Below are 21,517 nucleotides of genomic sequence, written 5' to 3' on the forward strand. Positions count from 1 at the left end.
ACTTCTTTTACCTCTAATAGTACCCACTCACAATGTTTCATACTTATAAAACTGCAGGCTCAACAAAATATATTAGTTTTAAAAAAATTTTCACTATTTGGTCAATAATACTTTGATTACCAATCATCTAAGCCTGGAAACTTCCAAACAAACCTTGACTCTTACCACATCTACTAACCAAATCATGCTACATATTATTTCTTGTAACTTACATCCACTTAAGATCTTAGTTTAAGCACATATTACATAAATACTCTATTATTTCTAATAATTTCCTTGCTTCTCCCTTCAAATTTTCCTAAAATTAAGTTATTTTCTTGAAAATAAGTTTTGATCTTTAAGACTTTGACCTGAGAAATAACATATCTTCCAGGACAAATCCAAACTCTCACAATGTAGTTCTTATTTTCCTTTCCTATATTCTCTCCTATAGCTTACTTCTTGTCCTAAAGTTAACATCCCTTCTATTTTCTCTTCTGCTTGTTAGACACACCATCTACTTAGAAAAACTGCACTATTTGATCTCTTCAACCATTTTTTAAAGCTAAGTTAAAAAATAATTACCTTTAGGTAGAGTTTTAGGATTCCAAGTCAGAAATGATCTTTACTAGTTTTGAACTGCTATTTCTTCACTTATGCATTGCTGTCTTAAACAATGTATTTTTGTATGAATTTAATCTCCTCCGCTGAATATTAAGATCACAAAGAGCAAAAACTATGTATGTATTATTTCCTTTATGTGAGGTATAGAAAATACAAAATATTTAAGTGAATGAAATCAAACCAGTATAACCATTTCTTACAATAGTAAATCAACTAATTCTGCACTACACAATTTTATTTTTCATTATATCCATTGAGAGACTTTCAAATACAAGTGCTCCCCCCCCCCAACCCTAACAAGCTTATTACTACTTCTGCTTCCCTCTTTCCCAACCACCTTATAATCCTTGTAAAGGCCACATTCTTGGTTTTTCTCTTTACCCCATAGATAGCAAATGAATTAAATAAATACAGACAAGATGACAACCATTCCTCTAGATCACAGGTTCTTAATTTTCTTTCTTTCTTTCTTTTTTTTTTTGTGGAGACCATGGACTCTTGGTCAATGTTACGAATTCTTTCTCAGAAATGAATTAAGCAGTGCATTTCAATTAGATCTTGAAAAAAAACAAAGCAAAACAAAACTCTCCCCCAAGGCAACAAATATCTATTAAGCCAAGTTTCCTCCCTTTTTAAAAAAAAAGGGGGGGGAGGGGGAGGGAGGAGAAGGGGAATACAGAAGACCAAAAAAGGAAAAAACAAAAAAACAAAAACCAAACTCAAAACAAAACCAATTGCTATTCCTGATCTCAAGGAACTCAAAATCAAATGGAGGAGACAAAGGCAAACAATTATGTACAAATAAAATATGGTCAAGAAAAACTGAAGATCATCTTGGGAAGGTCCTTAGACTGAGGAGGATTAGGAAAAATCTTTTGTAAAAAGTGGGGCTTTAGCTAAGGAAGACTGAGATAAACAGGCTAAGAAGAGTCCCAGGAATAGGGAACCAGTAAAAATACCAGAATTTGAGAGACAAATAGTCTTTTTTGAGGAACAGCAGAGACCAGTTTCACTGTATTAAAGATATAATTATTTCCTCCATCCAAGATTCCTAGTTAAGAACCCTTGCTCTCATTTGATTTCAGGAGCCCTTCACAATTTTAAAAATGAACTCTTAATTCTCTTTCCTCCCCTAGCTTTTGCTATATGGGTTATCATCTATCCATATTTACTCATTAGTAAAATTAGTAATTCAAACATCTTAGTATTATAATTCAAAGTTTTGACTTTGTGGACTCTTTTAGGGATGTGCAGGATGAATCCAGGGACTGGGACCACACTTTGGAGAACATACCTACCCATCCTTACCCTCAAAAGGTGGTTGTTGTAAAGTAATTGAGGCAGTGATTACTAAACATCCAGGTATCCAACTCCTTCAAAAAAGAAGTCAGTGATAAATTAAGCTATTTTTATTTATCTATTCCAATCTCTTTTTTGGAAAAAAGTAAACTCCTTAGCTTTTTACAGGTACAGCTATTTATAAGGAGCAGAGAATGATAAACATGGTCATTAGCCTCACATCATTAAATCAAGAACATCTTGTACCAAGAAGTGGCATCTGAATAATGTTTTAAAGTTTTGGATCATCCCTCTTTTCTAGTTAGCATCTAGTTAAGTCTGAGAAATTTGCCTACATCTTATTGTTCAATTGCTTACAAATCTTTGAGTTTGTTTTTGGCAAAAATACTGAAATGTTTTGCCATTTTCTTCTCCAGCTGGTTTACAGGAGAAACTGAGGCTAACAGGATTAAGTAACCTGCCCAGGCTCACAAGAGGTGCTAAGATTGGAAGGCCAAATTTAACTTTGGTATTCCTGACTCCAGGCCTGGAACTCTACTGAGCCACGTAGCCTAGTTGCCCTATTAATTGTTATTAGATGAAAACTGAAATTTATGATAGAATAACTTTTTTAATCAATGGCTTATTCCATTATCAAAATACATGAAGCTAATACCCTAAAATTGATCTTATTTATCATTATTTTATATGTTTACACCCTATCTACTGTGCCACCTAGCCTAGGTTATTTGATGCCTTACAACTCCAACAGGTTGGGTACCTAGAATATCAAGCTACCCAATCAAAAGTCAACAGGATCCAAAAGCACTGTTAGAACTGAAGATAAGGAAGTCAATGTAAAAACTATGAAAACTCATATAACAATTTAAAAAATATATCTTATTTAAAAAACGAACGTTTTCTCAAGCTTCTACTTCACTATGCAATGTCTAAGCTAACCATTTTCACTTAAAAGAATATATATCACCATTTCTTTTGATCAAAAACCATCTTCAAAAGAAAATTAAAACAAAACAAAAATCCTCCTAAGTCCAGAATTATTCAACAGGGGTATTTTAAAATAAGATTATGCTGTGCCACAGGTAACTTGAACTCGACCCTTCCTGTTAAAAACCTCTCATTATGGTCCAGCCTTTCTTAACTAGTCTACTACTTGTTCCTCAAAGATGCTCTTTCCTGCCTTCCTGACTTAAGTTTCTGTTCTCCCCATCCCGTGTAGAAATCCAACCTATTCTTTAAATGCCTCAAGTCAAAATTTACTTCCTTAAGGTCTCTCCTCATCGCACCTGACAAAGAGAGACCATTAAATCCTGTGGCCAGGAAACATGCAGAATGTATCACATAATAACCTACTATCAATAGCAGATATTTTATACACACATGGTGTAGAATTTATAGAGGACAATTGTACATTAGTGGAATCCGGGGGAGGATCCCTAGAAGCTATCGTTCCAATTAAATAATTTATCTGTGGAATAGTCAGTCCACAATTAAACACGTTTAAGCTGTGAGGACTCTGAATATAAAAATACAAAAACTGGGTCGGCGGAGGGCCTAAGACCCCTGGACGGAAGTGCTGCTTCTTTTAGACACAATCTAATAAAATATAGACTTCCAAATTGCCCCACCCACAGTAAACTCAGGTTAACAATTATGATCTCGGTACTTCGAGGGCCCAGAGAAATTATTTTTTCCGGAGATCGGGAATTGGGGGGAAGGTAAGGGTGCACGCGTGTGCCTGAGTGGGGTAGGGAGATCAATAGGAACCGGGGAACAGGAGAATTTCTCGGTCTTTCCCAAGAGCACATGGCGGAACCTTCCTCAACCCTCGCGCGTGCGCAGGGGCCACCAGGTCCCAGGGCCTCCCGTTCTTCGGGGGCCAACGAATCCGGGATCCGTTACCTTTAGGGCCTCCAGTCCCATAAGGCGAGATTTGCGCTCTTGGTCCTTGATGATGAGGAAAGGACGGCCATATTCGTCGAATGCCAGAGTCCCCATAGAAGACATGGTGGAGTTAGCAGGGATCTCTCCCAGCAACCAGCAGAGACGAACTAAGTAAGAGGGAAACTACCGCTTGTTCTCGCGACTGACGGAGTTTCAGCACTTCGCGCAGGCGCAGCTGACGCTGGGACTTATTTTTTTTCAGGTCGAGACTAATTACACGCCGCACAGCATTTTCTGGAATCGGCTGCCCTCGGAGAAAACCATTATATTGAAAATGGCGGGGGGTGGCAGTAAAGTCTGAGGATTCTGCTAAAGGCTGATAGGAATTCCTTCCCCTGCACGCAGATTTTTTTTCCTAAAGAGATGAAGTATTTTGTTTCTCTCTAAAGCTAAAAGCGTCCCAAAGATTTTGGATACTGAGGCGAAATAAAAAATGCTATCTCTGTGTCTTCTCTTTTTCCTCCCCGGTCTATCCCGCGGAGATGGTCGTGCTCCCCTCTAGGGGCGGCCGGAGTTCTCGCGATGGGGGAAGGAGGAGGTGAGGCCAGTAAGACTGGGGGTTATCACGGCGTGTTCTGTTCCCACAGCCGACGGGAGAGAACCGGGGAGGGCGGGATGCCTCTGTCTCAAGTGCCGGCTCAGCCCCTTAGCTTGAGTTGCGAGTGTGGTGGCGCCTCCTTGTGCGTAGGGCTGGCAGTAGGGAGCCTCAATTCCGCTCCCCTTTTGGGCGCGCGTGGCAGGCCCTGGCAGTTGGGAGCGCGTTCGGCCGTTAACGTGCCCGAAGTAGGTTGGGCTCGAGCCTTGGAGGTCTGCGGGCGAGCCCATGCCCATTAACTGTAAACTCCCGGCATCCTTTGGGCCTGTGGGTCTTGACCCCAGTCACCTGCCGCGAGTCTCAGCCACTGTGCACTGAAACCCCCACCCATGTTCTCAGGGCCCAAGTCTTAGGTGCTTCCCTTGATTATTAACTCGATGAGTTCTTGAGGGCAAATTTTAGGTGCATTGCTTATTGATACTTGTTGTAAGTGATTAATAAACGCTTGTTAATCGATAGAATTAAAAGCAGAAGTGATTGGCCTGATTATGTATTGGTGAAATGAAATTAAAACAAATCCTAGTCGGAGACTGGGGCCGTTGTCTGCTGGGGGGAGAAGCCAGTGCTGCTAAAAAACCTGCCCTTTAAAGGGATTAAATTTTGAAACGTTTTAGGATCAGTGTGGGTCGTTTTCATGTTTGTTTCTTCAAGGTGGCTTAATAGTCTCATTAGTGGCCTATTGCGTCAATTTATATTTTCAATGAATCCACAAATCACTAATGAAATAGAAATCAAGGATGATTTTTAGTTTGACATTTTGGGGTGTTTTTTGTTTTAACAAACATTTGAAAGGAGCTTTGGACTGGTTGTGGTCAGTGTTCTCTTTGGAGCAACAGCATCCTTTATTTAAAAAACGTTTTTAATATTTTAATATAGTTGGTTTCTTTTGTAACCTTTTTTTTTTTATTTTAATAAACTTGTGAAGGCATCGGTGGACTGATTTATCACCAGTTAACCAAAGACATCCATGACAAAGTTTAAGAAACTCTATTCTATAATTTGTCACCTCATGAGGAGCCTAAGAGCCTCCCACTTTGTAAAAACTGCTGATAGTGATTGAGGGTTTGTGCTCAAGCAAGAATGAATGCCCTCCACTTCAGAAGCCAGGACATAAGATAAAGATTATAACAATGTCTGTTGAAGTGAAATGAAGTATACTTGGAAGCTTTTCTGTATTTTAATAAACACAGCTTTTCCAGGATCAGAGCAGGTAAGCATAGCCCTAAAAGTTGTCATTAGAGTCACCTTAGGAGCTTCTGTTCACCAGGATGTCTTGAAGTCCAGCACATATTGATCCCTTTTGTGAGTCTTAAAAGTTGCAACACTACTGATATGGCTCCACAGGCCTTCATGTCCCATCTTTCTACCTATAACTCAATTCAATTCTGCAACATTAAAACAAATTTAAAGTTTCATTGCTCTCTTTTGTTTTTACATAGCATATATTTTCCAGTGAATTCCTTTTTCCTACTCTTGGAGAGGCGTTTCTCTCTTTTTTTTCTTTCCTTTTCTGAGGCTTGGGTTAAGTGACTTGCCCAGGGTCACACAGCTAGGAAGTGTTAAGTGTCTGAGATCACCTTTGAACTTGGGTCCTCCTGAATTCAGGGCTGGTGCTCTATCCTCTGCGCCACCTAGCTGGCCCGAGCCGTTTCTCTTAATAAAAAATGAGGAAAAGCAGTTCAGAACTAACCTATTTGTTGAAAAAGGATCGTGTTATGTGCAGGTTTGGGGAAGTACTTTCTCATTTCTCTTTTTTAGGCTTCAAGCTTGGTCATTATAATTTCACAGTATTTAGAACCAATTGTGTTATTATTCTCCATTTGTAGCTGTGTGGTTTTTTTCCTGCCTCTATTTTAGGACTATTTTATTTAGTAAATATTAACCCCCATTCTTTGCTGGGCACTATGCTAAGTTTTGGAGATACAAGGAAAGGCTAAGGATAACACCTACCCTATCATAATGGGGGTGATAACTTGGAAATAATGATGAACAAGCAAGTTATAGATGGAACTATAGGAAATAGCCAACAGATGGAAGGCACCAGAATTAAAAGAGATTGGGAAAGGCTTTCTTTAGAAGGTAAGCTTTTAGTTGGAACTTGAAAGAAGCCAGGGAAACCAGGAGACAGAGATGAGTTCACAAGTCTTTTCATGATTCATCAATCTTTTTTTCTTATGGCACAAGTTATGTAATATCTGTAGAGTATTCCAAAAGTCTTAGTGCCATTTTAAGAAACCTGCATTAAGATTTTAAAATTTCAAATTAAGCTTTTTAAGGTTTTTTTTTTTTAAAAGCTTTAAGACTTTTGGTATATACAATATAGAAATAACTATAACTATGTATGAGAGACTTGTCTATTAAGATGCTATATATGAACTAACAAGAATGGGGAGAGAAGAGGAATATAGCATTTTGTGTCTGTAAAGATCAACAGTAAACATTATCCTCAAATATATGAAAACATTTAATTTGATGGTTATTATTTAACAAATTTTTCCCTCCATGATTTAGAAGCCTTTGATGTGATTTTTTTTCATGTTGTGAACCATTCTTCTTAACGGTATAAAGCTTTGTTCTCTCAATCTCCTAATCTTCAGGAGAATGTGACAAAAAGATATATAATTTTAATAAAAAAATTTTGTCATGTGATCATTAGATATGGAATAGAGTACTATTTGAAATTTAGAGGATACCTCTTAATTGGTCTTTCTAATTCATGCTTCTCTTCCTTTCAGTTCATTCTATTACTATTACTTCCAGGGATGTAGAAAGCAGGGCAGCTCAACTACTGTTTGAATCTCTTTTAAATGCCAGTGATATAGTAGATAGTAAATAAACTGAAATGAATTTTAGGAGATGGGACATAAATTTAAGAAGTTAATTGACTAATCTTTATTTATCAAGTTAATTTTTTTATTAAGTTAATTTTCTTTTCCTTTTTTCTTTTTCTTTTTTTGTGTGAGGCAGTTGGAATTAAGTGAGTTGCCCAAGATCACAAGGCTAGTAAATGTTAAGTGTCTTAAGACTGGATTTGAACTCAGGTCCCTGACTTCATGGCTAATGCTGTATTCACTACACCATTTAGCTGCCTTTCAATCCTTATTATCAGTGATTGTTCACCTCAACATCCAAATTTATGTGAAAGACTTTAAAAAGTATTAAGTGCTGTCTATGTGTGATAAAAGTATCAGGTTTTTTTTTTTTTTTTTTTTTTTTTTTTTTTTTTCAGATTGCTGATATTTGAAAGTAATTATTAAATTGTCAGATTGTACTTGGACACTTTTCCTGCCTAGTACTTTAATTACTTGTCTGATAGTTGGATCATTTATTAGGCTTTGTTAGTGCATCAAAATATTGTTAGTTGATCATATATACCACTGTTGAACATTGATGCCAACTATCTGTAATATAGTGAAGAGGTGGAGGTGTAAGGGAAATTGGGTACCACATGTAGTGACAACAGAGAAAAATAGAGTTATTGATGGCAACACAGATCTATTAAAATATGTAAGTTTGGGATGCTATTATTTAAAATGAATTTGTGATTTTATTAATGTATATATAGTTCACAGCTGGGATTCTTAAACCTTTCCCACTCAACTCCTTTTTGCCTGAGAAATTTTTATGTGACCCTGAGTATATAGGTTTATAAAATAGATATACAAATCAAACATTTAATGATAAGCATAATTTCATAACCCCCTACATTCCTTAATGAGATCCAGTTTAAGAAGCTGGGGTTTATGGAATCAATACCAAAGACATTAAACTTCAAGATTCTCTATTGTCTGATCCCACTCTGCCTATTCAATATAATTTTTACTCATTAACACTGATTATACAGGATAATCTTCTATCAAAACACAACACTTATTCCAAGTCTGTTCCTTATGATATTCCCAACCTCTAGAAGGCTCTTATTTGTTGAAATAAACTTCAACCATTTTTAGTTTGAAGATTCCATCTCTTCCCTTTTTTAAGAAAGTGAACAAAATGTGTTGTGCTAGTAATCTTCATCCTCCCTTATTCCCTGCCTTCTACATATATCCAATCTTTAACCCTTTTTTACACCAATTCCTGAATTGCCAATTGCATGTAATCCTGTTATCCAAACTACCATAAATTTATATTTAATCTCATTTTAGACTTCACTTTTTATTCTTCTCTGAGATTTTGTTTTGCTTTTTTTTTTTTCCTGAGGCAATTGAGGTTAAGTGACAGCTAGGCAGTGTTAAGTGTCTGAGGACAGATTTGAACTCAGGTCCTCCTGACCTCTGTCAGGACTGGTGCTCTATCCATGCACTACTTAGCTGCCCCTGTTTTATTTTTTATAGTGGATGTTTTAAACTTGCTGTCTGTTTATGCCCTCAAGATCCACTGAGAAAAAGTTTTTGGCATTAACTCTTAATTTTTCTCCCTCCATTTCACTCTCCCTCTCCCTCTTCTCCCCCTCCCCTTTTCTCTCTCCCTCTTTCTCCCCCCTCTTTCTTTTCCCCCTCCACCTCCTCACTCTCTCTCCTCTCCCCTCCCTCTCTCCTCTCCCCTCCCTCTTATCCTCTCTCCTTTCCCTCCCTCTCTCCTTACCTCCCCCTTCTCTCTCCCTCTTCCTTTTCTCTTCCTCCCTTCCTCCTTCATTTCCTCTCTCCCTTTCTCTCACCCCCTCCTCTCTCACCCTCATCCTCTCTATCTTGTTCCCTCCTTCCTTCCTTCCCTCCTTGTCTTTTTCCCTCCCTCTCCCTTCCTCCTACCCCTTCTCCTTCTCTCTCTCTCCCCTTCTTCTCTCCTTCTCTCCCTTTCTCCCTCTTTTTCTCTTCCCCTCTCCTCCCCCCTCTTCCTTCCTCTCTGTCTTGCTCCATCCCTCCTTTCTTCTTCCTTTGCACTATTTTCTGCAAGAATTAGATTGGTTCACAGGTCTTATCAGGTAGCTCTTTTTGCTAAAACTAAGCTTTCTTGTCTCACAAAATGACATCTGAGGTCCTTTTCCATTGTAGAACTATATATGTCTAAACCCATCAAGTTTTGCTCTAAACCTATCCAAATTTTCTTATTTCTATTTTAAAAGGGTTTTTTTGGGTATTTTTTCTTGTTGTGACAGTTATATCTTGATACAGCTCTTCATCCAGCTTTGAATCTTTTCTTGAATCAAAACACTGAAGTAAAACCAACTGATAGAATAACTGTCTAAAAGGGCAAGTCCCTTGCATTCCAAAATCCTCTACCTTTCTGCTGAGAAAAGGGGGAGGCATTTGCTATTTTATTATCTTGTTTCTGGGACTAAGATTAATTAAATAAGTTCCTTTAATTAGCTTAAATTCTAACAAGTTTTCTCATATGTAAGTTTATCCATAAATAGAAGCTACAAAGCAATTACAAGGTAATCTTGGATGGATAATATCTATCCAGTTACTTAGGTTTCTAACCATTCAGTTAATTTATTTTTCTCTTTACCTCTCCCATACCCCATTAGTCATAAAGGTTTGCCATTTCTACCTTCATATCTTTTATCTGTCCCCCTTTTTACTCACGCAACTACCACTTAAGTTCTCTTTATCTTTTCCAGGTACTTCCTTCTTAATTAGTTCTCCTTTTTCTCTATCTTTTCCATAGATGTCAAAATAACCCTTTGACAATAAAGGCCTGATTATGTCTTTCCCTCTTCAAAAAACTTCAGTGGTTGTCTGTAGCTTGTAGGATTAAAAACTATATTCTTTAACTTGTCATTTAAAATCTACAATTTTGCTGCAACCAACCAATAAACTTTGCCTTTCAATCGTGCTGGTCTATCGGCTACTTTCTTTACTTAGATCTTCTATATATCTATACAAGCTGTCTCTCATACCTAGAGTATTATATTCTTCCCATTATCTGAAAGAATTCTTAGCTCTCTTTAAGATCCAACTTTGTATTCTTCCATAAAGCTGTCCCTGATTGCCAGATATTTTGGCACCCTATATTCTTTTTCCTAGAGTATTTCTTTTCCTACATTGATTTACTGATAAAAACTTTGAGGTCTTGGAATTTCTTTTTGCTTTTGTATCCCTAGCATAATGTATTTTATGTATTAAGTGCTTTACAAATGTATGATGAATTGGATTGAAATGGAATGCAAGACATCCATGTAAATTACTTTGAAAAGATGTTGCTATACTAATTAGGAGTCAAACTATTTTTTTATTTCCTTGGACATAAGGAATATATTATGCTTGATGTGCTATAAGCATTCAGGTCAGCATTGAGAACATTTACCTTACAAATAATGATTTGTTTCTTCCTGAACTAGCTATAAAATTTCACATACTGATTTGTGACTTTTTGTGGGTTGTAGTTAGTAAATGCTTTTAAGGCCTTGATTTTTATGTCCTTTTTCATTATTTTGTTCTTCTTGTGCAACCATGATCAAATGAGCTCTATTTTGATGACTCCTTCCCTTGAAACTGTGATATTACTAAATTTATATTTTGTTTTGAGTTATAAATGCATGACATTAATGTTCCAAATCTGTATTTGTGTTTGTGGATATTGAAATAATAAATTACCATCAAGATGTGAATAAGCTGTCAATTAAAGACACCTTTGGTGACAACAAAACACCCTTATGCTAGAAGAAGCAGATACTTGTATTCAATTAGTATTGATTTTTTTTCCAAGAGAGTTTAATATTTTCTTAGTGAAATATATGATCTTTGTTTGAAATCCTACATTTGAAATAAGATTACAAAGCTGAATTGCTCATTGTAATAAAGAAAAGACAACCTATACAAGGAAGCTAGAAGTGGAAAATGGAGGGAAGAATGGGAACCAAGGGTACATTGAAACTGCAATATATGATTAAAACTCATATGATTAGAGTCCAAGGCTCCAGGGTAGGTAGACTTGAGTTTCAGATAGAGTGGTAATAATTAATATTGAGTAGAAAAAAATAATTGTTTTCATTACAGATTTGGTAATCCTTTTTTGGGGTATGTGGGGGTGTGTTTCTCTCTAGGTACATTCGTAATCTCAGAAGTATCTCAGGAAGGAAGACTGGCAGAACAAGATTTGCCTCCAAATGTTGATGCTGGCAATTTGAAAAAAAGAAGTTGGAAGTTATTATTATTCCCTGGGATAGTTGGTGGGACACTAGTAGCTGTGTATGCAGTTGCTACTCCTTTTTTAACTCCAGCCCTTCGGAAAATTTGTTTGCCTTTTGTACCTGCAACTTCAAATCAGATTGAAAATGTTCTGAAGATGTTACGATGCAGAAGAGGATCCCTAGTAGATATTGGTAGTGGTGATGGTCGTATTGTAAGTTATACTTTGACGTTACTGTGATTTGTAGATTCCATTATTGTCAGTATCCCTAATGCATTTTTTTCTTTAAATTATTTTGTTTTTGAAATTAACAGCCTGCTTTCTTTGCCTTGCACATAGTGTCCCTCCACCAAATTAGAAAGAAAAACAAAACCCCTGTTAAAAACATTTATTGTCAAACAAAACAAATCGCTGCATTGGTCATATTCAAAATGTCTCTGTGCTGAATTCAACACTTCTTTTATTAGGAGGTAGGTAGCATGTTTTATGAGCCCTTTAGGATAGTGGTTGGTCACTGTTGATCAGAATTTCAATGTCTTTTAAACAAAACACATCACTGCATTGGCCATATTCAAAATACGTCTCTGTGCTCTGAATTCAACACTTCTTTTATTAGGAAGTAGGTAGCATGTTTTATGACCCCTTTAGGACCGTGGTTGGTCACTGTTGATCAGAATTTCAATATCTTTTAAAGTGGTTTTTCTTTACAATAAATTATTATTTTGCTTTTTCTGATTTCACTCTGCATCATTTCATATAAGGCTTTTCAAGATTCTTTGAAACCATTCCCTTCAGCAGTTCATTTAGCAAAATAATATTTCTTCACATTTATGTATCATAACTTAGTCATTATTCCCCAGTGGATTTCCTCATTGTAAACTGAGGCTGTCCCTCAATTTCTAATTCTTTACTTCTAGAAAAAGAGCGGTTATAAATATTTCTGAACAAGTTTGTTTTACTTAAGATTAATTCTTCCCTTAATCTTCCCACCTTCTGATTCCATCTTCTTCCTTCTCTTCTTTCTATCCTGTTTCCCTGTTAAGTGACATGTATATCTGCACCTGTTTATTGGAGAGTGAGATTCAAGTACTGTCCACTACCCATTCCCCATTCCTCCCTCTTTGTTTGTATAGATTTCTACTTGCTTATTCCAGTTATGTGAAATAGAATTTTCTGTACTTTTTCTCCTCTGGAATATTACTCTTCCTTTCCCTTTTCATTATTTTATGATTATCAAGACATAACAGAATCTCTGTGAGGCATTCTGTTTATAAACTCCTAATTTTGATAAGGTTCAGAAGGGATACTTGCATTATCTCCTTACATTAGAATAAAAATAATTTATCTTTTTTTTTAAAAGGCCCTTAAGGTTGTTATAGTTAGCTTTTTGTATTTCTTTTGATTCTTATGCTTATACTTCAAAGTTTTTCTGCAGCTCTAGGCTTTTCATTGGGAGGTGGAAGTCTCCTCTTTGATTAAAAGTCCATTTCCTAATTTTTTTTCCAATAGTATTTTATAGTTTTGCTGCATAAATTATTCTTGGTGGCAAATTTTCTCAGATAGCCAGCTTCTCTGTTCTTTTATAGTAGTGGCTGCTAATTTGTATGTGATTTTGACTATAGTTCCTCAGCACTTAAATTCTTTGTTTCTGACGGACTGCAATATTTTTGATCTGGAAGGATCAGGATTTGATCAGGATTTTGATTATAATATTCTTGGGAATTTTCATTTTAAGATTTCTTTCAAGAGGTGACTACTAGATTCTTAACATTTTCAGTTTGCTTTTAGAGAGTTGGGCAGTTTTCTTTTTTTTTTTTTTAATTTGATTTAATTTTTTGAAATATGTCTAGGCTCTTTTGGGGAGAAGTCATGACTTTCAGGTAGTTCAAGGATTCTTAATTTATCTTTCCTTGTTCTATTTTCCAGGTGAGTTGTTTTTCAATAGGATACCTTCATTTTTCTATTTTTTAATTTTTTGATTTTTTAAAAAAAATTTTTTGTTATTTCATGAAATTACTTTTTATTTTGTCCATTCTAATTTGGGGGAATTTGTTGCTTGAGCAGTTATGTATTTCTTGTGCCAAGCTGTTAATTCCTTTCCTGGTCTTCCAAGGCTTACATTTCTTTTCCATTTTTAAAGTAGTGCCTTTATTTCTTTGTAAAAACATTTATGAACTCTTCCCCTTCCTCTATCTCTTCTAGGAATTCTAGTTGAATTTATACCCAAACAATGTTTTGCTTTGAGGCTTTGCTTATATATATCTTGGGATTATCTTCTTTTGTGTTTGTGTCATAAGCACCCTCCCCCTCTTTCTTTCTCTCTCTCTCTCTTTTTTTTTTTTTTTTTTTTGGTTTGTTTTTTGAGGTAATTGGGGTTAAGTGACTTGCCCAGGATCACATAGGTAGAAGTATGTGTCTGATGTCAGATTTAAACTCAGTCCTTCTGACTAAAGGGCTGGTAGCCACCTAGCTGCCCCATAAGTGCTTGTCTCCATAATAATTTCTCATGGTGATATTCTTTTTTTTTTGGTTTATTATTCTAGCCTATTTCCTAATTCCACATATAGAAGCCAGATCTATACACTTCTAGAAGAAATTTTAGGGCTGCTCCTTTTACTCTTTTCTTGCAGTTATTTTCGGATCTCAGGGCAAACTCAGAATAGAGACCTGTTAGCATTCATTGCTCCCAAAGTGGTCTGATTTAGGGCAAAAACTGATTGATGTCATCCTAGGCTAAATTTTGCAAATTGCTAATCTGGATTTGGATTTGATTAACATACCTATGAGCTTGCCCTGGTTGGAGTTCTAGGATTTAGTTTCTAGCAGCCAACTGGAAAGATCTGTTGGTTCAGAGTGACAAATTCAGGCTTCCTTTTAGTTTGGAATGTCTGCCCTGGTTATTTCCCTAAAGGCTTTAAACCTGACTGGAGGTTGTAACCTAGGCCCTGCTCTGATTCTGCTTAGCTACTGCTTGCTATTAAACTTGCTTCTTGTTGGGATCAAAGCCTAGATCTGAGGCTGCACCTAGGAGAATGCTATCCTTGGCATAGGACACTTCCTAGATTTGCTCTGTATCTCTGTCCTAAATTTGAGTAGTAACAGAAGTACCATTTGTTAGCTATTCCTATGTGCTGCCCAAGCTGGGCCTCTTATTTCCTTAACACACAGCTTCTCCCTGCACTGGAATGCTCCGTGGCATTCTCTGACCCCAGTGTTTGTAATCCTCTTTTTGCCTACCATATGGACCAGAATTGGAAAAAAGACTCACTGAGATAATTTTTAAACTTATTTTTATTTTATTTTTTTATTTTTATTTAAATTTAAAGTTTTTTTAAATTTAAATTTTTATTTTCTGATCAGTACTTGGTCTGGTACATTTTTAGATCTGTTTGGAGGACCCATGGTATAGAGTTTGACTATACTTCGTCTTGTTATGCCCCTGTTTACATTTTTCTTACAAAAACTGGGGCTATTCACTGAATCAAAATGTTAAAATTAAAGCATCTATTGTATATTGTCTTTTATCAGACTCTAAAATCCTGTAGTTTGAATAAGTGTCTTATTTCTTTAAATTATTAATATTTATTCTAGAAAAATGTTTTTATAGGTCATCGTCATGTAAATACAATACAAGACTAAATTAGTATTTGATATTTAGAAGGATATTTAGGCACAATTGTTAAATTATGCAATTTTAGCAATTAGCAATTCATTATAATACATATATCCACATTTTTATAGAATATTTTCATGGGGTTTTGAGGGGAACAATGAGCCATTTATCTTTTCTTAGACTTTTTTCCCCCCCCTGAGGCTGGGGTTAAGTGACTTGCCCAGGGTCACACAGCTAGGAAGTGTTAAGTGTCTGAGACCAGATTTGAATTCGGGTCCTCCTGAATTCAAGTCTGGTGCTCTATCTACTTCGCCACCTAGCTGCCCCCCTTTCTTAGACTTTAAATAGTTTTCCCTCATCTGGAAGACAGCTGACAATAAATGTGCCTCTGTCTGGCAAATGACCATCATTAAATTATGCTTTTTGCCCAATACAGAGGTGTTAAAACAGATGGTCTGTGCAATACTTTGAGAAAGTGCAAAGTGCAGTTCCAGATTAAAATGTAATTAGAAATTATTTAACAAAAGTACAATAGAATATAGATAATGTTAATATGGGTTTTTCTTTTTTTTAAATTAATCTATTAATTAATTAATTTTTACAAAAAAATTTATGTATAGGTGATTTTTCAGTATTGAGAATTGCAAAACCTTTTGTTCCAACTTTTCCCCTCCTTCCCCCCACCCCTTCCCCCAGATGACAGGTTGACCAATACATGTTAAATATGTTAAAGTATAAGTTAAATACAATACATGTATACATGTCCAAACAGTTATTTTGCTGTACAAAAAGAATCAGACTTTGAAACAGTGTACAATTAGCCTGTGAAGGAAATAAAAAAATGTAAGCGGACAAAAATTTAGGTATTGGGAATTCTATGTAGTGGTTCATAGTCAACTCCCAGAGTTCTTTTGATGGGTGTAGTTGATTCAGTTCATTACTGCTCTATTGGAACTGATTTGGTTCATCTCATTGTTGAAGAGGGCCTCATCCATCAGAATTGATCATCACATAGTATTGTTGTTGAAGAATATAATTATCTCCTGGTCCTGCTCATTTCACTCAGTATCAGTTCATGTAAGTCTCTCCAGGTCTTTCTGAAATCATCCTGTTGGTCATTTCTTATAGAACAATAATATTCCAAAATATTCATATACCACAATTTATTCAGCCATTCTCCAACTGATGGGTATCCAATGTGGGTTTTTCTAAATCAATATGTAAGTTACATAGATTTCCATTATGATTTAATTACTATTGTTTCTCTTTGGCTTTGACATCACTAGCTTAGTTTGTCTAAAACTGGTACCATTTGCAGGCCATAATTCAGACTATCCTGTAAATTCGAAGCTACAGGCTACACTGAAGGAGTAATAGCTGTAATAGAAGGAAGGGGTAGACAGAACTATGCAAAGCAGACAAAACACACAAAAGATAATTTAGAAGCAAATTATTTGTTCATATTTCAATCACTATGAACATCAGGATGCACTAGATATTGTGATTATTGAGATTTATAACGATGAACATGAATAATCAAGAAAAGGTTATTATATTCATTGAACTTTTAAAGAATGGGAACAGTATGTAACAATAGGGAGAAAGTTAAATGATCAGGTTACCAGTTTAAAATATTCCTATATATATTTTAATGGAATTCCATAAAAAATAGATTTTCATTAAGATGATTACAATTTAAAAGTTTTAGACCCTATAACTTAATTTAACCCCCCCTACTTTGCCTTCCTCCTCAGGAGAATTCTTATAGGTAGAACATTCTGTGCCTTGACAATGATGGGTAAATTTAATTAAACATGGAAAAGCAAATTATCTGTTAGTATTTGAAAATTACATGATAAAACGTATGGCAAAAAAGGACCCCTGTTTGCCATGAAGACATTCTCTTCTGAGTTAACACCTCTGTTTATTTCTCTGCCAGGACTCTCTCAGGACTTGTTACTCAGACTCTCTCAGGACTTGTTACTCAGAAGTCAGTCTAGCAAAAGCTGACTTCTGTAGTGCCAACAATAAACTTCCTTTTTTGCCACCTAAAACTTTTCGGGTTTGTGAATTCTTTCATGAAGGACCTATGCTGACCAGAAAAGGGATTCCCACTCTCTGTACTGCCACTAACCTCATCAAATACATTCCACTTGTAGAAACTAATTTTTAGGAAGTTTTTCTCATGGATTTTGTTTTACTTATTATCCTGTCTCTAATTTGTCATCTTGCAAAACATTTTTGTTATTTTTGGTTCCATATTCTCATTTAAATTTCTCACAGATATCTCCACTTTGTTAATTTTTATTATTTTGTCTTGTTTTTTGCTAACTAATGTCATATTTGTCTTTACTGACATAACATCCATCTTTTTAAATTTTATTTTTACTGTTATCAGGTACTCTTATTGCTCCCATTATTTATGACTCTCTTTAATATGTAAAGGTCCACATTTATTTTCAGTGCTGTTGCTATTTACTTAGTGATCCTGACTTTTGTTTGTTATTTTTCCCTTTTGGAATCTATATTTTAATCATTTTAATACATAATATTTATTTGTTGCATTGAAGGTATTTTCCCTCTGTTTTCTTAATTCTTTGAATCTTCTTTTTTTCTTTTGTGAGAGGCTATTTTATAGAGACTTTTTGATTACCTCCTTATTTTCAATTCATTATCTCCCCATTTTTATTTTGAACTTTGTTGTATCTATTCTTGTGGAAAGTACTGGGGAACAGAATTCTCTTAATATTAATCTTCTATCTTGCCAGAAGTGACCACTTGCCTTAACATTCTTCATTTTTTTTACTTGGTTTTAAAGTTTGAGTATTATTGTCATGTCAAGAAAATTATGTAATATCAACAGCGAGTTATTCAAAGATATTCACGTTATCAGAGTAACTTCTAGAAGTTATTTCCATGTACTGCAGAATTTTGACAAATTATCTGCAGTTTTCTATTAGCCATATCAATGAGTTCCACTATAAATGTTGTAGAAAACATCTGTATGGCAGCCTTATTGATAACTAAGGTGAGATGCATATAATGCATGGAAGATAATAGGCTCCTAAGGAATCTAGTTATATTTTTATTTACATTTAGCATCATATCTTTGAAAACATATCTTTTAGCAATATCTTACACTTAGTGGATACTCACATAATAGTAATTGCTTGATTTATGTTCATCATTACAGTGAGTTGGATTAGGAAATACTTTAGTTCTTAGCCTTAGAATAATTGTTGATTTTCTTCTTGTGTTTGAGTTAAGTGCTCGTTTGTTTTCTGTAGGTCATTGCTGCTGCAAAAGAAGGATTCAGAGCTGTTGGTTATGAATTAAATCCTTGGCTAGTTTGGTATTCCAGGTATCGTGCTTGGAGAGAAGGTGTCCATGATGTTGCAAAATTTTATATTTCAGATTTATGGAAGGTAGGTATATAGAAAGAAGACAGAGCTTATGGAAGCTATGTATTGCTATATTAATTTAATTTAATAATTTAAACTTGTAAATATAGTATAGTAAATATAATATAGTAAAATATAAGATAGTAGGTGTGAAGACAAGGGGAAAACCTATGGAAAGTAACAAATTTTAAAAATAAGGTAAAAATAAAATAGTATTATAATCATTGTTCATTATACCTTCTGAATCTTTTAGCAGATGAAATTTAGTTAGTATTTACACATTAGTTGTTAAATTAAGTCTCCTTAAAGTATGAATCAAAATTTTACTTTGTTAGAAATCATGTGCATCCTAAGTATTGATTGAAGTTTAAACTATTTGTCAATCTCTACTGCACAGTGGTGGCAGTAAAGTCTAAACTCATGTAGTATTCTTAAAGATTGTAACTAAGATTTTAACTCTCAGACATTTCTGGTAAATATTGACTTTTTATTTAAAAAAGCTATTTTTTTTATTTTGAAAAATTAATATTGTATTTTAAAAAGTAACTTATTTACCTGAGGCGAACTTCATATAACCTAAATGAATTTTCTTGAGTAGGTATCTGTTACAGGAAACTTTTTTCTTGAATAAGCTTGACTTATTATATTAATGATGAGTTTCAATGAAACAATATAGTTTTGCTTATATTTTAATTTTAATATATACCTATTACCGATCTTTTAATAGAACTTAGCAAAGATTTTCCTGAACTTCCTCTGCTAAACCATTTTCTGTTTTTCTATTTGAAGATCATTTCATTATTATATAATAATCTAATACTGTAAGAAAGGAGATAATAGAATTTCAAGAAGAGTTCAGTAATTTGGAAAAAAAAATAGAGCCTGAATTTTCTGTTAACTTATTTGCATAGATCACTTTGATGAAATAATAAAATGAAGTTGCTACAATTTTCATTCCACTTTATTTCCATTATTTGGTCAGTTAACAAATGCTTATTTATGAGAAATGAGAGAAACAAAGTTTCTGGCATTGTGTTGGGAATTGGGAATACAAATAGAATCATAAAAAACAGAATTTGTCTACTAGGGCCTTACTTTCTAATGGGAGAAAATAGCTACATAAAAAGAAGCCAAAAAAAGGGTTTCTGGGAGAGAGTGGAGGGAGGAAAGAAGGTACTTGTTACTTAGGCATGATAAAAACGTCCTAGAGAAATGAGTCAGCCCTGTTTCTTAAAGGAAACCTATAATAAATAAATCCTCAAAGGACGAGGGTTTCCAGTGCATGAAAGTAGTCCAGGGGTGGAGTGAGCTTCTGTATAAAAAGGTCATTACGGATAGTAATGAATCAGTAATTCAGATTGGAAAGGGAAGAGCTTTATTATTATTGGGTGTTGTTACGCCACAGTTCTCTTTTATTGTCCTGACTCAGTTTCCCTAAATTGTCCTGCCTCAGTTTTCCTAATTGTTTTGCCTCAGTTTATAATTGTTCTGCTCAATCCTGCAAAACCACCCCTCCCTCTTAATCAGAATATTTGATAAGGATAAAAGATCTTATATTTTAGAATATCAGAATGCCTCTCCCCATCCCAAGGTTATTAGAATATTAGATACTATCTTATCAAGATGCCGCTCCCCATCTCCATGGTGCCTCCCCCCATTTTGTCATCCCATCTTTGGTGGCTTACCCCTCCCTATCAGAATCCTGTTCCCACTTTCAGCGCCCTGACTCCAGCCCTGCCTCAGATTATCCCCTGAATCTTTGAGAATTCACATTGTTTGCTGTATTCTTGGAGACCACAGTCTTATTCAGCTCTGGGACCAAACCATGGATCCGTTTGGTCCCAGTAAATCTCTCCCTTTTAAATAAATTATTAAATGCTCTATAATCTCTATCTTGGCTCAGTTTCTCCAGCATTACAGTGTCAGGGTCACCACTACCACTACTAGCACCATTTTCATTATTTCTAGTAGTGACTGGAGAAGAAAGTTTTTCTGCTGTTTTTCTATAAGTTCTTTTCATTTAGTGGCTTTTTCTAATCAGTTGTCTTAGATAACCATAGATTTAGAACTAGAAGAGACATTGGAGGCTAACTGGTCCAAATCCTACATTTATTAAGCCTTTATTTAGGTTATTTTTGTTTAGAAATGAGTATTAGTTTCCACAGACTCTTCCTTCCCCCCATATAGCTCCACTATAACAAATAAATATAGCCAAGCAAAGCAAATTAATCCATTGTTTTTGTAGGAAAATGAGGATTCTCCCTTCTCCCTCCATTTCATTCTAAAGATGAAGTGAGGCCTAAAGAGATTAAGTGATTTATTTAAAGTCATTATGGTAAATGTGTCAGTGTCAAGATTCACAACTTTTGACTTAAAACTCATGATTTCTTTCACTACACCAAGCTTCCTATTCTCTCTCTTTTTTTTTTTTTTTTCATTTTTTCCTGAGGTTAGGGTTAAGTGACTTGCCCAGGGTCACACAGCTAGGAAGTGTTAAGTGTCTGAGACCAGATTTGAACTCTGGTCCTCCTGAATTCAAGGCTGGTGCTCTATCCACTGCGCCACCTGTAATTTTAAAGAAAACTGCCTTTGTAAATTGACTTTCTTTTTGGCTATCAAAATTGTCACTAGGCAATATGGACAGGGCACTGCAGTAGGAATCAGGAGATGTTCTCTGCCCCTTAGTAGCTGTGTGACTTTTGGCACCCTTGTTGAGTCTTGATCTTCTTATATTGAAGCCTGTTGGAGTCCCTTTAAGAAACTGTATTTCCTATTGATCTGTGATTCCTTTCAAATTCCACCCCCCCCCCCCCCAGTTGTCTTTCCAGGATGCCAGAGCCTTTGATTCAATTACAAATCCTGGTCAAAAAGCATCCCTTTGAATTCCAGTTCCGTGCTTGGGATGCCAAAGGCCTCTATCCACTGGAATATTCTTTTCCAGTGTTATCCTCTCTTTATCCTCACTTATTTCTCTAACCAGACTTTATGGCT

At 35.4% G+C, this 21,517-nt stretch overlaps 2 protein-coding genes across 2 annotated transcripts in view; one reads left to right on the plus strand and one right to left on the minus strand.

Moving 5' to 3' along the window:
* The window catches only part of CCT5 (chaperonin containing TCP1 subunit 5), a 17,354-nt gene extending 12,625 nt beyond the window's left edge, over positions 1-4,729 (minus strand). Inside the window, exon 1 of the mRNA XM_074279128.1 lies at positions 3,805-4,729. Within this exon, the coding sequence (XP_074135229.1) occupies positions 3,805-3,909 (105 nt within the window). The 5' untranslated portion in view covers positions 3,910-4,729. The remainder of the gene's footprint in view (positions 1-3,804) is intronic.
* The window catches only part of ATPSCKMT (ATP synthase c subunit lysine N-methyltransferase), a 24,363-nt gene continuing 6,968 nt past the window's right edge, over positions 4,123-21,517 (plus strand). Inside the window, exons 1-3 of the mRNA XM_074279131.1 lie at positions 4,123-4,384; positions 11,427-11,725; positions 18,413-18,550. Of these exons, the coding sequence (XP_074135232.1) occupies positions 4,369-4,384; positions 11,427-11,725; positions 18,413-18,550 (453 nt within the window). The 5' untranslated portion in view covers positions 4,123-4,368. The remainder of the gene's footprint in view (positions 4,385-11,426; positions 11,726-18,412; positions 18,551-21,517) is intronic.

This window comes from Sminthopsis crassicaudata, chromosome 1, assembly GCF_048593235.1.
Source record: "Sminthopsis crassicaudata isolate SCR6 chromosome 1, ASM4859323v1, whole genome shotgun sequence".
Taxonomy (NCBI): Eukaryota; Metazoa; Chordata; class Mammalia; order Dasyuromorphia; family Dasyuridae; genus Sminthopsis; species Sminthopsis crassicaudata.